At 42.5% G+C, this 15,000-nt stretch overlaps 1 protein-coding gene across 1 annotated transcript in view; it reads right to left on the bottom strand.

Annotated features, from left to right (window-relative positions):
• ush2a (Usher syndrome 2A (autosomal recessive, mild)) overlaps positions 1-12,310 on the bottom strand; it is a gene marked incomplete at both ends in the record, with an annotated part of 324,178 nt that extends 311,868 nt beyond the window's left edge. Inside the window, 4 exons of the mRNA XM_080433174.1 lie at positions 3,113-3,272; positions 9,148-9,369; positions 10,968-11,182; positions 12,239-12,310. Coding sequence (XP_080289300.1) covers positions 3,113-3,272; positions 9,148-9,369; positions 10,968-11,182; positions 12,239-12,310 — 669 coding nt within the window. The remainder of the gene's footprint in view (positions 1-3,112; positions 3,273-9,147; positions 9,370-10,967; positions 11,183-12,238) is intronic.
• Positions 12,311-15,000: the final 2,690 nt, after the last annotated feature.

Below are 15,000 nucleotides of genomic sequence, written 5' to 3'. Positions count from 1 at the left end.
GAGAGATGACACTGACAGAGTCATACCAAAGACTATTAAAAAATGGTATCCCTAACCCTGCTTGGCACTCAGCATTAAGGACTGGATTGGGGTAAGTCCCTGCGACATACCAGCATCATGTCCAGGGGGTGTACTTGTACATCAAGCTACCCACGCTAAAGAAATACAAGATAGCCTCCTGACCTATGGGCCACATGGCTCTGGAACCATTGTTCTCAAGGCTATACTTACAGACAGATAGGAAAAAAAGAGCAGAAATCTTTATTCCACCTTGAAGGTCAGATTAAAAACACCTTCAAGGTAATTAAATAATTATTAAATTGAGTGGATATGATATTAAAAACAAGTAAGGTTTAATGTTGGTGACCAGCCTTGTACTGCTGTTGAACAAGGCTGAGAGGAGATTGTCCAGCAGAGATATCTGTAAAGTGATCCTCTTCAACAGACGTGCCAACACACACACACACACACACACACACACACACACACACACACACACACACACACACACACACACACACACACACACACACACACACACACACACACACACACACACACACACACACACAGGTTCATTTGTGGTCACTTGTGGCGTCAAGACTCTCTGGCAGGCATTTCAGAATGATGAGAGCCAAAGAAAGCTTTTTTTGTCATTCTTCTGTTCCAATATGTCCTGGATGTGAAACGTCATTCAAATTATGTCTCATGTACAGATAAACTGTAGCATGAGGATTATTTATGTACACAATTTTGTTTTGGGAACTTAATTTTGGGAACTTTGTTCTATTTGGCATTTTTCTATTACAAATACAGATATTGCATTATTCCAATTTTCATTATTGTGGCTGTTGTCTTTTCATCACTTTCTTATGTTGAAGAGAAATGAAATGGCTTTTTGCCACCATATCATAACGAGTGACAATCGAAAAATGCCCCAAAAAAACAACCACCTGGTGGTTTTGGGGTTTCGGTTTCGATTCATAAAAAATAAAGAAAAAGGGACAACATTATTATTTATTGTTGACAGCGGGCAGTAGCCCACATTGGCAATATTGGGGAACACATTTTAGGTACAGTCTTTTGCATGACATAATGTAGGTCTCAATTTACGGCCAGAAATCTGGCTTTAGCTGGAAAGATCACACCACTGGTACTTACAACACATGGGAAATCATTGTCAGAACTCTTAACAACAATTTTGCTGCCACTTCTATAGAACTAAAAAGCCTCTATCAGATCACAAAAATGAGATGAACAAAAACTGACCTTCAAAACTGTCAAATACTTCTGGACCAAAGAACATCAAATTATCACCAAACCTCTCAACAGGACCAATGACCAAAACGAAACCATACAAAGTACAAAAACATACAAAAACGCAAGAACAAAACACTTGATGTTGCTTGCAAGTGTGCTCTGTGTGTGTGTGTGTGTGTGTGTGTGTGTGTGTGTGTGTGTGTGTGTGTGTGTGTGTGTGTGTGTGTGTGTGTGTGTGTGTGTGTGTGTGTGTGTGTGTGTGTGTGTGTGTGTATGTGTGTGTGTGTGTGTGCGCGCGCCCCCTGCCCCAGCAGCTGTGCCAAAGCAGATGTTTGCCAGTATAATTACCACCAGCCCAGAGAGAGAGAGAGAGAGAGAGAGAGAGAGAGAGAGAGAGAGAGAGAGAGAGGGGGGGGGGGGGAAGGAGGTGAGACAGACAATTTCTCTTTCACATGCCCTGGCAAAACAGTTCAACATAAACCTGATGGCTCTGCTTATAGGTACAAAGATTAATATAAACCACATCATATGAGTTACACACCCCTGTTGGTGCCTTTGTGTCCTTTCTAATTCAATATAACTTAAAATGAGGACTTTCCACGCAACAATGAATGGAGAACATAACTTAGGGCTCCTGCAATACTACCCTGGGCATACTTTTTGTACTTTTCTGGTGTAAATTCTATTAAAATGGCCGCAAAACCATGTGCATCCTCCCCTCATAGTGTCTCCACTATGAGGGGAGGATCCCAGTCTAGACTGCTCTAATCCCTGGACCCTGGACCCTGACCCCATGGTTAATGTTGAGACAGCTCCATGTCTAATGTCTAAGACTGGTTGCATTGACCCTTGGAGGGGGGGGGGGTGTAGTGGAGACCTGGTTAATCCCATGGGGGAAATTCTGTTTTCAGCTGATGGCTGCTCAGATGGTTTTGATGAGCGCTCAGGGGGAGCAGGTGCCTTGTTCATGGACACCTCGGCAATAGCCGGGGCCGAGAATCGAACCTGGAACATTCAGCTTCACCAGACGGCCTCTCTAACCATTCAGTTATGTCTACACACCATGGACATTATACAACCCAAATATCTGCACAAGACGGCACGAGGCACAGCACAATTATTATTACTGCAATTTTCACGCCTAGAACCCACGTTGTATACATACATAGCAAATTATATTCCACCCATGGGTGTGTTGGTCTTAATATGAGGTGTGATCTGGCACAATGCTATCTTATACAAAATGCTACAAATAATGTGTCTGAAGGCCAACAAAAATTACCAAGCCAAACCTTTCAAACTGGCCTCATGGTGGCACTATGACAGCCTGTTTCACGTTTTGGCCTATAACTCCAGCTTGAACCGCAGGTCATACGATCACATTTATTCCCCCTGGATCATGACACAACACTACATCTTGGCCCCGGCCTTTTGTGCTAAGACTATATTTTGTGTTTTCTTCAAAACATACTTTTCGCTACTACGCCTACAAATGCTGTCTAAAACACACAAATCGGTACTCATTATCTCTGGAGTCAGATGTATTAGTCCGATTTTTCATATTCCATTCTGATTGACTGCTATGACTTCCGTAAGAAATCTGGCCTGTCAGAGACCTGAGTTCTGAGGAGCGTACTTTTCTATTCCAAGCCTGAATTTCCGTCTGAGCTTTATGTGCTTTGACCCAGTGTAAATCCGATATTTAGCATGTCATGAGTTTCTACATCTAACAGAAAATATGATGTGGGGCTTTTCCTTAACATTCTAAATACAGTAATAGGTCATTAATGGATTAAACAAACTAAAAACTAACAATAAACAAAGATCAATGAACATGTCTCAAGTCTGTTACCTGAAGTACAAGGTGTGTCCATCTGTCAAGGGTGATTCTACCCTGCGTGATAAAGCTGACGTTCAGAGGCGTTTGCTGTCCGTACTGCAGCGTCACTGCCCGCTCGGACACCACTAGGACGAAAACCAAGCGCACCCCTGAGCTCTTCTCCAACAACACCCTGAGAGGAGAAAACACACGTGTCAGCAGAACCAAATGGATGAAGACTGGATGGATAGAAGAGCTGGTCCACACGCACACGCACACGCACACACACACACACACACACACACACACACACACACACACACACACACACACAGTACACACACACAGTCCTCCTGACATTTACACATGGAATATCAATATTTTACATGACTAGGGTTCTCCTGATGCTCTGAGGGCAAACCACACACAGTGTCATATTAATCACCATCAGTGACATTTTATAGGAAATCATGGCTTTTATGAACCCAGGCCAACATGGATGATGAATCACAAGAAGAGAGAGAGAATACATGGAGGATCTGCGCATTAGGCCAAGTTTGAGGGCTAGAACTAAAACCTGTCACCGTGCGGATTTGTTTAACGGATTTAGGGCAATTTAACAGCGTGGCTCTGCAGGAAGCTAGCCATCTTGAAGAGGGTCGGTTGATGGTCTGTGTTTGTCCAGAGATAATCTTACAAACCGCTGGACCGATCAGCGCCAAATTTCTTGTGCAGTTTCACATACACGTATATGTTTGATATATTTTTTTAAATCTAAATTGAATTTTATAATGGAAGCCAAAGAGGCTCGGACAAGGCATAAATATGTCATGGACTAACGTCACAGTTTGGCCACAAAGTCCGACATCCACACTGGAGCCCAAGTGGATCCAAATATCCACAGGATTTGATTTCTTCTTGATTGGGGAGATGGTTATTGCTACGGATACCATTCAATTAATTGCATCAAACAAAATGCATCACAGACCGGTTCAAAGATTACTTTCCTTTTTGTTACGCTGAATTAAAGTGTTGCTATGAATGGAAATGTCCATTCTATACTTTTCTGTTTCTATGCTTGAAAATGTTTAGTTAGACTAAAAGGTTCATGTGAAATGGCATCAAATTTCACTTCGTGTCTTTAAGGACACACACAATGAGTGTATTTGTGGAGGTGGACTGTTTGGCAGTCACTGTGTCTGTCACATAGTTTAGTATCATGTAATCCAGAGCTTGGCCTGCCTGCTAGGAGCCACTTATATGACAAAACACAAAGTCACTTCTGGCCAGTGTTCGCCTCATGGAGGAACTTCACAGGGAGCTTTAAAAAAAAAAAGTGTGCCTGTTGGACACACATTTTAAAACTACAAGATAGTTAGAAGACAGCAGGTAGATAACAAACCTAGCATCTGTCTAAATAACAAACTTGGCATCTGTGGACAAGTAAACCGCATACGGACATCTATATATATAACATACATAGCGTATGTGAACAAGCAAACGGTATTAATCTAATAACATACATGTGGAGTGGATAATATAACTGGCATCTATATACATTTACATCAGTATATTTGTATCAGTATACTGATACAAAAACATTTGAAGAGCAAGGGGATGAGGTGGAGTTGAAAGAATAGTGCTGGAAGATGGGGAGTGAGTCTGCAGTCCTGACTGAGGTGGGAACTGGGAAGATGGTTATTAAACATAAAGACTTTTTTTATGTGAACATTGTTACTAGAGCAACTAGTTACAACAACCAACCGGCAGCCAAAGTCTGACATAAGGGACCACATGACTGTAGAGAAGGTTAGTAGGTGACGCCACATCTCTGACCCAGTGCAACGGAAAGAAAGGTAACAGACCTGCACTGAACCAAACCAAAAAATATTGATATATAGAATTCTGACTAAATGAACCTGAAAATCCTCAGTGTGTGATGATGAACATGTGATGATGAACATCACGTAAGGTTCATGTCATTGTAGATGTAACAAAAATGATTTCATTTTTTTTGGCAACTTGATTATCCGTTGACTTGTTGATTTAGACTCCATATTAAACTGTAAACAATTATTATCATCACCAGGAAACACACAATCCAACCTTTATCCTGATAAGAAATAAAACCCCAGCAAAACCATAGTAAATAAGGTTTGATACAACAGGTGGCTGGCAGTGTTCATTGTTCACATGGTGGGGTGGGGGTGAAAGGACAACCAAAGAAAGAGGGAGATGAGGTGATGGTGGGGGTGGGGGGGTAGGGGTGAAGAGAGATGGACAGAGGTGAGGACAGAGACATCCTTTCATCTGGGGCTTTGATGGCAGCCCTGACAGCCACTATAACAAAAGACAGAAAACACAACGGCAGAGAGAAAAAGGAGAGAGAGAGAGAGAGAGAGAGAGAGAGAGAGAGAGAGAGAGGGAGAGAGGGAGAGAGGGAGAGAGAATGAGGGAGAGAGAACGAGATACAGGTGTCATGTTCAGTCTGTCATGGTCTCTGCTCACAAATAAGCAGATAAAATTCAAACATCTGTCATTCAATAACATCTGATCACTGACATGCAATAACAGGTCTTTGACAGAGAGCTCAGCAACTCAACCTGGAGTCCATATTTTGGGGATTATGTCATTATAGGCAAAAACAATTGTTAAAATCTTCAGAATAAAATGGAGAAAATTGCAGATCTACATGTAGATGTGAGGCCCAAAGCTGCGTGGAGCTTCAGTCTGAAATTGGCTGCAGTGTCTGCGATTATAAGGGGGACGGGATTTGAATTTCCCTAAACCAATCACAAGAGATCCACGGATCCGCCTACATCTGAGTCTCTGACGTCATCGCACAGCTTGTTTTAGCAGATATTCGCTGATTGGCTTGTCGTTAGACCCACCCCCTCACATTTCAACACCAGACCAAGAGCATAGACATATAAAGGTAGACGCCTCATTCGGCTCTGAAGCGTTTGTATCTCGGGCGCACTTCCTGCTTCCGCAGGGCTGCCGTGTGCGTCACAGACGCGGAAGTTCGGTAGGCCAATCAGAGGCAGGTGGGGGCGGGTCATTTTGTAACCCAGCTTTTAACCCTTTAAGAGGCAGCAGCTGTGCGCAGCATCTAGTTAGTTGGAACTTGGCAAACTCCACACTCTATTTGTGAAATTCAAATAAGAGACATGGTCCTTTTTCATATCAAGGTCCATTATTTATTCAGCATTTGAGTCACGGAACACCGTTTGATAAGCTTTAGCCTCTCACACCCAAAACTTAGAATATGTTATCGTTCGATAAGATGTTGTCAAAATAACAATTCTTTACGTTCTCTAATTGTGTACCTGTATAGTACACAATGCAGATGTTTAACAATTTGACTCTTGAAAGTGTGAAATGTTATACTCAAGATTTAAAGATCTATAAGGGTCCATTTGGTCATCAACTCTCCATCATTTAGCTGGGTACCACCTGGAACCCCCTCAAGGACCACTGGTGGTTCCCGGACCACTGGTTGAGAACCATTGCACTGACAAGTCCCGGAAAAGACGCACTGTGATTGGCCAGTAGTCAACGCACTGTGAGTGCTGTGATTGGCCAGTAGTCACTTTGAGTGACAGGTTCCCTGCGGAAGACGGAAGAGCCGCCGTGTATTGCGATACCAGTCGCCCCAATGAACTGCAGAGGCCAATGAGGTATCTAGGTTTCTAATATCTATGACCAAGAGGCAGTCCACTCAGAGAGTGGGCGGGGTCTATGGTTTGGAACCAGGCTACTAGTGACTCAAAATTTTGAAAAGGTTTCAGCCTGGTCCAAGCCCCTATAACTTCCGTTATAAAATTCTATTTAGAAATTTCAAAAATGAAAAATGAAAAAGAGGCTAAGTCGGCCTACTGGCAGTATGCATAAGAGATTTGGCGCTGATCATTCCAGTGGTTTGCAGGATCATCTCCGGACAAACACTATCAAGCACAGACGTCAACCGACCCTCTTCAACATGGCTAGATTCCTGCAGAGCTGTTAAATTGCCCTAAATCTGTTAAAATATTATGTAAACAAATCCACACGGTGACAGGTTTTAGTTAACTTGGCCTAATATGCAGAACTCCATCCACCATGTATTCTCTCTCGCTTGTGATTCATCATCCATGTTGGCCTGGGTTCATAAAAGTCATGCATGCATATAGAATAAAGTATATAGGGCTTAAGTGGTTAATCTGGTGAAATATTAGTGCAGACACTGTAAACATCTTGGTTCATTTCCAGACTCTATCCCAGCTTTACAATACAAAGTTACAATCTTATGACGTTATATAGATGATTACCCGGGCACGCATCGTTGTGTGTGTGTGTGTGTGTGTGTGTGTGTGTGTGTGTGTGTGTGTGTGTGTGTGTGTGCACGCACGCGTGCGCGTGTGCGTGTGTGACCACAAATACCTGGCCGATCATTTGTTTATCACAGCCAAAGCCTTATTTAGCTTTACAACGCGAAAATAACATTTGATCAAAGTGGAACAAATGTGGCAGCCACGTTTGACATGTTCAGTTCCTTCCACAGTGACACTGCTCACTGCAACTGTTCAGCATGCTGTGGCACTTTAGCTTGCTCCGATTGGTCAGCTACTGTCGTATCAGCCCTCTGGGCTATTATCAGATCACCCTCTCTGCCCTTTCATCACTCGCCTCATCCAGGGCAAATAAAGCCTGGGTATATGATACTGTGATTTACTAACGTAATTACCTTTTGGTTAATTGCCTTGTCTGCTGCCACAGCATTCACACAGTGTATAGAGTTACAATATTCTAACAGGATATAGTGACTTAACCCATTAAGACTGGGACCGCATCTATGTCATTTTTTGATTTCTTTGGCTATTCAAAAATAGCAGATATACAAGCTCATAGCGCGGCACTATGAGCTTGTAGATCTGCTATTATAAATAATAATCTTTGCTTCTGGGGGGTCCCTGGAACAAAATATTTTGAGACGGGGGGTCGCGGACAAATACATATAATTTTGGGGGTCCTTGACATGAAAAAAGTTTGACAACCACTGATATGTAAAAAAAACTGATTTACATTTGTAGAATCCCCCCAATCTACAAGCTCATACCACGGCATTCGGTGCCGCGGTATTCTATATCTTCTATTTTGGAATAGCCAAAGAAATAAAAAAATTACACGTTCCCGGATTGAATGGGTTAAATTTCAACAGCTCATGCTACAGTGTGTGTATGGACAGGAAGTCAGTACATGCAAACACCATGCATGATGTTTATATCTATTTTTAGTTCTCTGTATGTTAAGTCAGAGGATTGATGATCAGGTAAGTCATCTCCGTTTCTGCTGGAAGACTAGATAGTGTTGCCAGAAAGCCAACTGATCTGTGTCTGTGTATTTGTGTTAGCAACTGATCTACGCGCGCGTGTGTGTGTGTGTGTGTGTGTGTGTGTGTATGTGTGTGTGTGTGTGTGTGTGTGTGTGTGTGTGTGTGTGTGTGTGTGTGTGTGTGTGTGTGTGTTGCCAACTGATCTGAGTGTGTTGCCAACTGATCTGAGTGTAACTAGGCACCATCTCAGCCCTACGTAGGACACCAAGACACACCAATACAATCTCATCATCTCTCTCTCTCTCTCTCTCTCTCTCTCTCTCTCTCTCTCTCTCTCTCTCTCTCTCTCTCTCTCTCTCTCTCTCTCTCTCTCTCTCTCTCACACACACACACACACACACACACACACACACACACACACACACACACACACACACACACACTCCCACACACATGTACACACGCACACAGAGACACCACATCTATGTAGGACATAGTGTTAACTTAACACTGATACTGATGTTAGGTTAATCCAAGTCAAGATCATTTTGGTCTTTGTTACACAACACACCACGTGAAACTTCATTCATTCAAGTTGTTGTTGTAATACAGTAAGTGCCAGCTATTAAATTACAATATAATGTGCAATATGATTGTAAACAGCTCATGAGATGAACTAAATAAATACATAATAATAATAATAATAATAATAGTAATAATAATAATAATTATTAATCTAAAACAGTAAACTCACATCTCTCCTGAAGCAGCTGGTTTGATCCAGACAGACAGGGTGAGGGATCCCAGTGGTCCGAGGTTCTGGGATGGAGGTGAGACCAGACACCCGCCCTGGACCGATTGGAACACAACACTACTGGCTCCAGTAAGAACACCTTCTGAACTGTTACTGGAACTAACGTTGAGTTCTGTGTGCATCTCAGGGTGAGTGTCAGAGTCTTCCATTACACAGGAACCCCTGAGTGGAGGAGATTAAAATTGTGTTTATTTTAAAAAAAAACTCTCAGAGGTATGTCACAGCCGCTGACAATGATAACATCCCAGTATAAAATAGCTCAAAAACACGTTGCGATGCTTGTAGATTGGCTATTTTCAGCAAGCGATTTGCTCGCAGAGAGGGGTCTTCTGTGGTGACACAAACATACAAACAGAGGACCCTTTTCCACCTGAGTGGTAAGTTATGATGATGATGAAGAGTGTTCATCACAGATGTAACCAAACAGCCCTGACCCCAATAGCATTAGTAATTGTTGATTGTTCAATATATCAAATATGAAGCCCAGTAACGGTAGACAACAATGTTGTCCCAGATCAATAAACCGACTTAAAACGTTATACAGGTAGTCTGTAATAATATACAGTATTTTGGTTAGTGTGGACTTTATGCCAGTGGAACTAAGATTAATCTTAAATGTTGCAACAAAACAAAGACACAGCTTTAACCATCACCAATCAAAATAACTAGACCACTGCAATGTATACTTTTTCTTTATGATATTTCGCTTGCTTTCGCCATTGTTTATATCGGATTCGCATCTGCATCTTCCAACCTGTAGAATATTGACACGCCCACTGTGGTACCCAGTTCTGGGCAAAAACAAAACAAGTATTTGCCAACTTTTAGGGTTTCGGAACCAATTATTTTCAGTGAACTGGTTCTAGATTAGGCGGGGAAAAAAGAACGGAACCGGTTCTATGCCGGTGGAAAAGGGCAGTATGAAATGTGCAATAACGTAATAACGCAAAATATGAATACAAAACTGAAAATGCCTTAATTCTCAAGTGCGTATTGAACCATGGAACCATGGAACTGGGGCAGCCATAGCTGAGTGGGTAGAGACTAGGCCATCTGGGAAACAGAAGGTCCCCAGTTTGTGCCCCGGCCTATGTGTTGAAGAGTCCCTGAGCAAGACACTTAACCCCTAACTGCTCCCTGAGCGCTGTACTACGTAATAGCACTCACTGCTCTGTGTTTCCTAATAATTAGTATGGGTAAATGCAGAGGACAAAGTTCACTTACGTGCAAAATAAATATACAGTGACAAAAAACACCCCAAAGGGCCCAAATTATTATTAATATATATGGATGGTTTAAAATACTACTCAAAGAGAACGATTCTAGGACAGGTCGCAGTGGTGTCCGGTAAGAACCGAGATGTCAACCATGATGATTAAGAAGAGTGGATCACATCGTATGTTCAATATTATACCAAGAACCGTAGCATCCCTACAATAAATGGGATGTTATCATGGTCAGTGCCTGAAAGGTCAGTTGTTGTTTCTTTGAGGGGGATTTTTTGAATAGTAAAGGGTTGAATATTATTGATCACCAATAACAATACTGTTGGCTGGTAATTTCGAGTACTCCACATGATAACACAGGTGTTACACAGTGGACCGACCTAAAATCCATTTATCTGAAAAGTAATATCCATTTTGTAAGGTCCCACCCCACTTTATATATATATATATATATATATATTATATTGTGTAAGCTGATATGAACTGAAACAGAGCGGACCTGAACTAACCGGAAAAGACCATGATAGTACGCACCTGTATGCAGGCAGTAGCAGTGGGGCATGTGGAGGTGTGGAGGACCTGTAGGGACATTCCTGGTTACAGAAGTTCAGAGAACATCCCAGTAGATCAGCCTGGGTGGAGGCGGGCTGGCAGTAGCTACTCCTCACTGGAACCCCACAGGTGGAGCGATCAGGGGAAGTGGAGATGGGTTTGAATGCAGCGATGTTCTCCAACCGCGGAAAATTACCCTGATCGCCGACAAGAGTTGAAAGAGGGTTTGAGACTTTGAGCAGTTTGAGGACATCTGGCTCATATGCAAATGTTTTACTGCATGCAGTATTTTATCATAAGCAGTGTTTTATGACATACTGTAATAGTATTTTATCATAATGCATATCTATCATATGCAGTTTTATCACATAGCGTTTTATCATATGTCGTGTTTCAGTGTTTTACCATATGCAGTGTTCGAGCTTATTCAGTATTTTATCTTATACAGTACATTGTTTCATTGTATTTAGAGTTTTATCTGTCATATGCAGTGTTACAGTGTATTCAGCGTCTTATCATGCAGTGTTTTACCACACTGGTCATATCATATATGCAGTGTTTCAGAATTTGATCTGACATATGCAGCGTTTCATTGTATTCTTTCTTATCGTGTATTCAGTGTGTTATCTATCATATTATCCAGTCTTAAATCATATTCTGTGTTTTATCTGTCATGTGCAGCGTTTAAGCGTATTCTGTGTTTCTGCAATTTATTATATTAGAGCTACATCCAGAGCAGATCCGACTGATATGCCCATATATGGAGATCTCTGTATGTGTCAGTCTGTGTCCTTTTTATAACCTTTTTATGCCCACCTGCTGGCTAGCCCGCCCACCCACCTGCCGGCCAGCCCACCCACCGGCCGGTCCTCCCTTAAGCCAATTTTAATATAGGATGAGTTTTATCAGGTAAGGTACAGTAATGACAGGCAACTAATCTAATCTGTGAAAACCCTTTTACCAAAGTTCATAACGCCACAAATGAAGGTATGCTCTATAAATGTATAAATGTAAATGCAACTTATGTTTGTTTTTTTAGTTAGTTACTTAGTTGGTTAGTTATTTTAGTTGATTTTTTAAATTAATTTCCACATATCCAATCAGACGTATCCAATGCATAAAATAAAATGTTCAATTCAGCACTAGGCCTACTATTTGATCCATATTGAAAGGGTTCAAGTCTTATAAATTCCAATTCCACCATGTTGCATTAGAAGGAGGTGGTTTATGATAGCCAACATTACCAACATTACCTGGGAAGAAGCATTGTTTGGACACATGCTGAGGACGAGAAACAACCTCAGGACAACGTCCCACAGCCTCATCCTTCTAACCAAGACTTCATTCCTCCGTCCAGCTCCATCCTTTCTTTCAGTGAACGGCCACAGGTAGGACCACAAACTCTTTTTCCTCTTTTTGGATTGATATTTTCCTTCTGAAAGTGACAGAGTAAAAGGGAAGCCTCTTTCTATCCTGCAACCTCCATCTGTATTTCCCAGCATTCTTCTCTTCATAACACCTTTGGGCTCTTCCCAAACTTCACATTGGTGTTCATTCTCTGTTTTTCCTCCTCTCTCCGTCCTCGTTAGGTTCACTCCTCTGCCCCATGTTTGTCTTTTCCCACTTTCCTTATCACCTGCTCTTTTTTCTTCCTTCGTTCGGGTCCAGTCCAGGCCTTTAGGTTCAGAAGGCCAGGTTTCTAGAGCCTTCCCTGGGGATTCTAGACTTGGAGATTCCTCCAGACGCTTTCCAGGGGTGTTTAAATAAGTGATGACTGTCATGGTTTCATGGCTCCGAGAGTGGCCCCGGGGTGAGGCCACCCAGCTTAGCTCTCTGTCCCACTGTCACATACACATACACATATACACGCCACAGCCAAAGCCTACAGATGATAGCTAGGATTTCACACAACCTGGAGGGAGAGCGGGAGTGAGAGGGGGGAGGGAGAGAAAATGGAGAAATGAAGAGATGTTTAAGCGTTAGGAAAAGGGAGAGAAGACGAGGTGGTCAGACTACAGCCAGACATGAGACAAATCTGAGCAGTGTAAAATGCCATGCAGGCTATAATATTCCCTATAGCCAAAGCCCAGGAATACTCAGGCTTGATGGAGGCACAGCTCTCATGATACCGATACATTGCTTTCTCCTCTCTCCTTCATTTTCAATTGAATTAAACATGTCCTTCTGCCTTGGTATCTAGACTCGGGGTATTTCCCACCTACATAATGTTTTTTTCACATAAGTTTAGAGGAAATGGAGGCTTAGGCTAAAGCTCTCTTCATTTCAATACTCCTCTGGCTCAATTCCCCATTTCATCTGACACAGAGAGGCCCACACAGTGCAAACATGTATAGTGTTGAATTACTCGGACACTCTCTACATAATGTCCGCTGGCTAAACGGATTGGAAAGCTACCAAGTGGTGCAATAATAACTGTACTGCCTCCATTGATATTCTGCTCAACAAATAGCCTATGCAAATCTACGGTATTCAGAAAGCCCTATGACAGCCTAGTATACATGCTGTGAAAATATCATGTTGTTTACCTGCCCGGTGACTCCTCTCTTCCTTCCCAAGCTGAATATCAAACATTCAACACGTTGCTCTGACGCTGACAGGCGGCAGGGACCAAAAAAACAACACCTGCCTGTGTGTCTCAAAACACACCTGTCTGCGTGCAAGTGTCTGTCTGTCTGTCTGACTGGTACTCCTCCTCCAATGGAAAGCAGGGCCGTTCAGCGTTCATACATTAAACTATATATCCCCGCAGTTATGTGTTTTTTACCGCGTTTACATGTCGACCAGCCGAGTGAATGAGAGACCACAAATGAACTTGACTCATTGAAAACCCGCGGAGCGTCGCTGCCAGTAAAGCTGATTAGCTCGAGCTGCCATCTGGCCAGCAGCGCTCGAGACACTTATTAAAGACACCGGAAACTTGTTGGAGGGAACACTTGAAGCGCGTGCGGGGGGTCGGCGCGAGAACGACACACACACAAGAAAAGAGAAACACACACACACACACACACACACACACACACACGCGCACACACACACACACACACACACACACACACACACACACACACACACACACACACACACACACACACACACACACACACACACACACACACACAAACTGATACACAAACAAACGCAGCGGCGTCCAGCAGCAATAATAATGAACGAATAACGACAACGTTCAGCCTTCCTGACAGAGTCCAGGTATGATGTTATATCCGTGACAGCGGGGGGAGGGGGGCCCCCGCCTGGATCTCCTCCTAACAAGTATTCCTCCACAGGCGCGCGCTGCGTGTGGGTTTCCAACAAGTGGCTCTCAGAGCACGAGGGGGAACGCTACCCTGGTCGCTATAGCAACGGTGGTCTTGTCTGGACATGGGAACACTGCGACTGATTGTGGATGGGACTCATGGGAGATATTATTAGCTACAGCAGGGGGTCGGCAACCTTTTTGACATGAAGTGCCATGTTTTTATTTTCTTGATAGTCAGTGTGCCTTATAAATATTACGTTTAATTATGACACCACATCAAAATAAAATATTATGATTGTCCATAAATAAAACAACCTTTCTTATTCTTCAGCTTTTTTTTTACATTTTATACCAAAACTCCTCTCTTTCACACTAAATGCCAGTGTGCCAGTGATTACCCTCCCATGCCTAAGGTTGCCTACCCTGGGCCCTGAGCTACAGAATCATATTTAAGCATTTAGAATGATGCAGTGTGGTTATATTTATGTCCACTGTAACACCTAGAAAATAGGCTTATGTTTGTCACTGTTACATTACTGACTGTAAACACATAATTCACAGGAATTAAACTTAGTTATGCTTTCAGCATTTACATAAACGCCTATGCCATTATATTTACTGCAAGTACAAGCTGTTATAGGTCCCCAGTCCCCAAGTTGACTAACTGTAAAAATAAAGCCAACAATCTGAACATTATTTTCTCCAGGACCTTAGGCCTGTTACATGAAGAATTCCTCC

Source organism: Gymnoscopelus braueri, assembly GCF_963280865.1.
Source record: "Gymnoscopelus braueri genome assembly, chromosome: 1".
NCBI classification, from domain to species: Eukaryota; Metazoa; Chordata; class Actinopteri; order Myctophiformes; family Myctophidae; genus Gymnoscopelus; species Gymnoscopelus braueri.
This window is presented reverse-complemented; position numbering and strand designations above follow the sequence as displayed.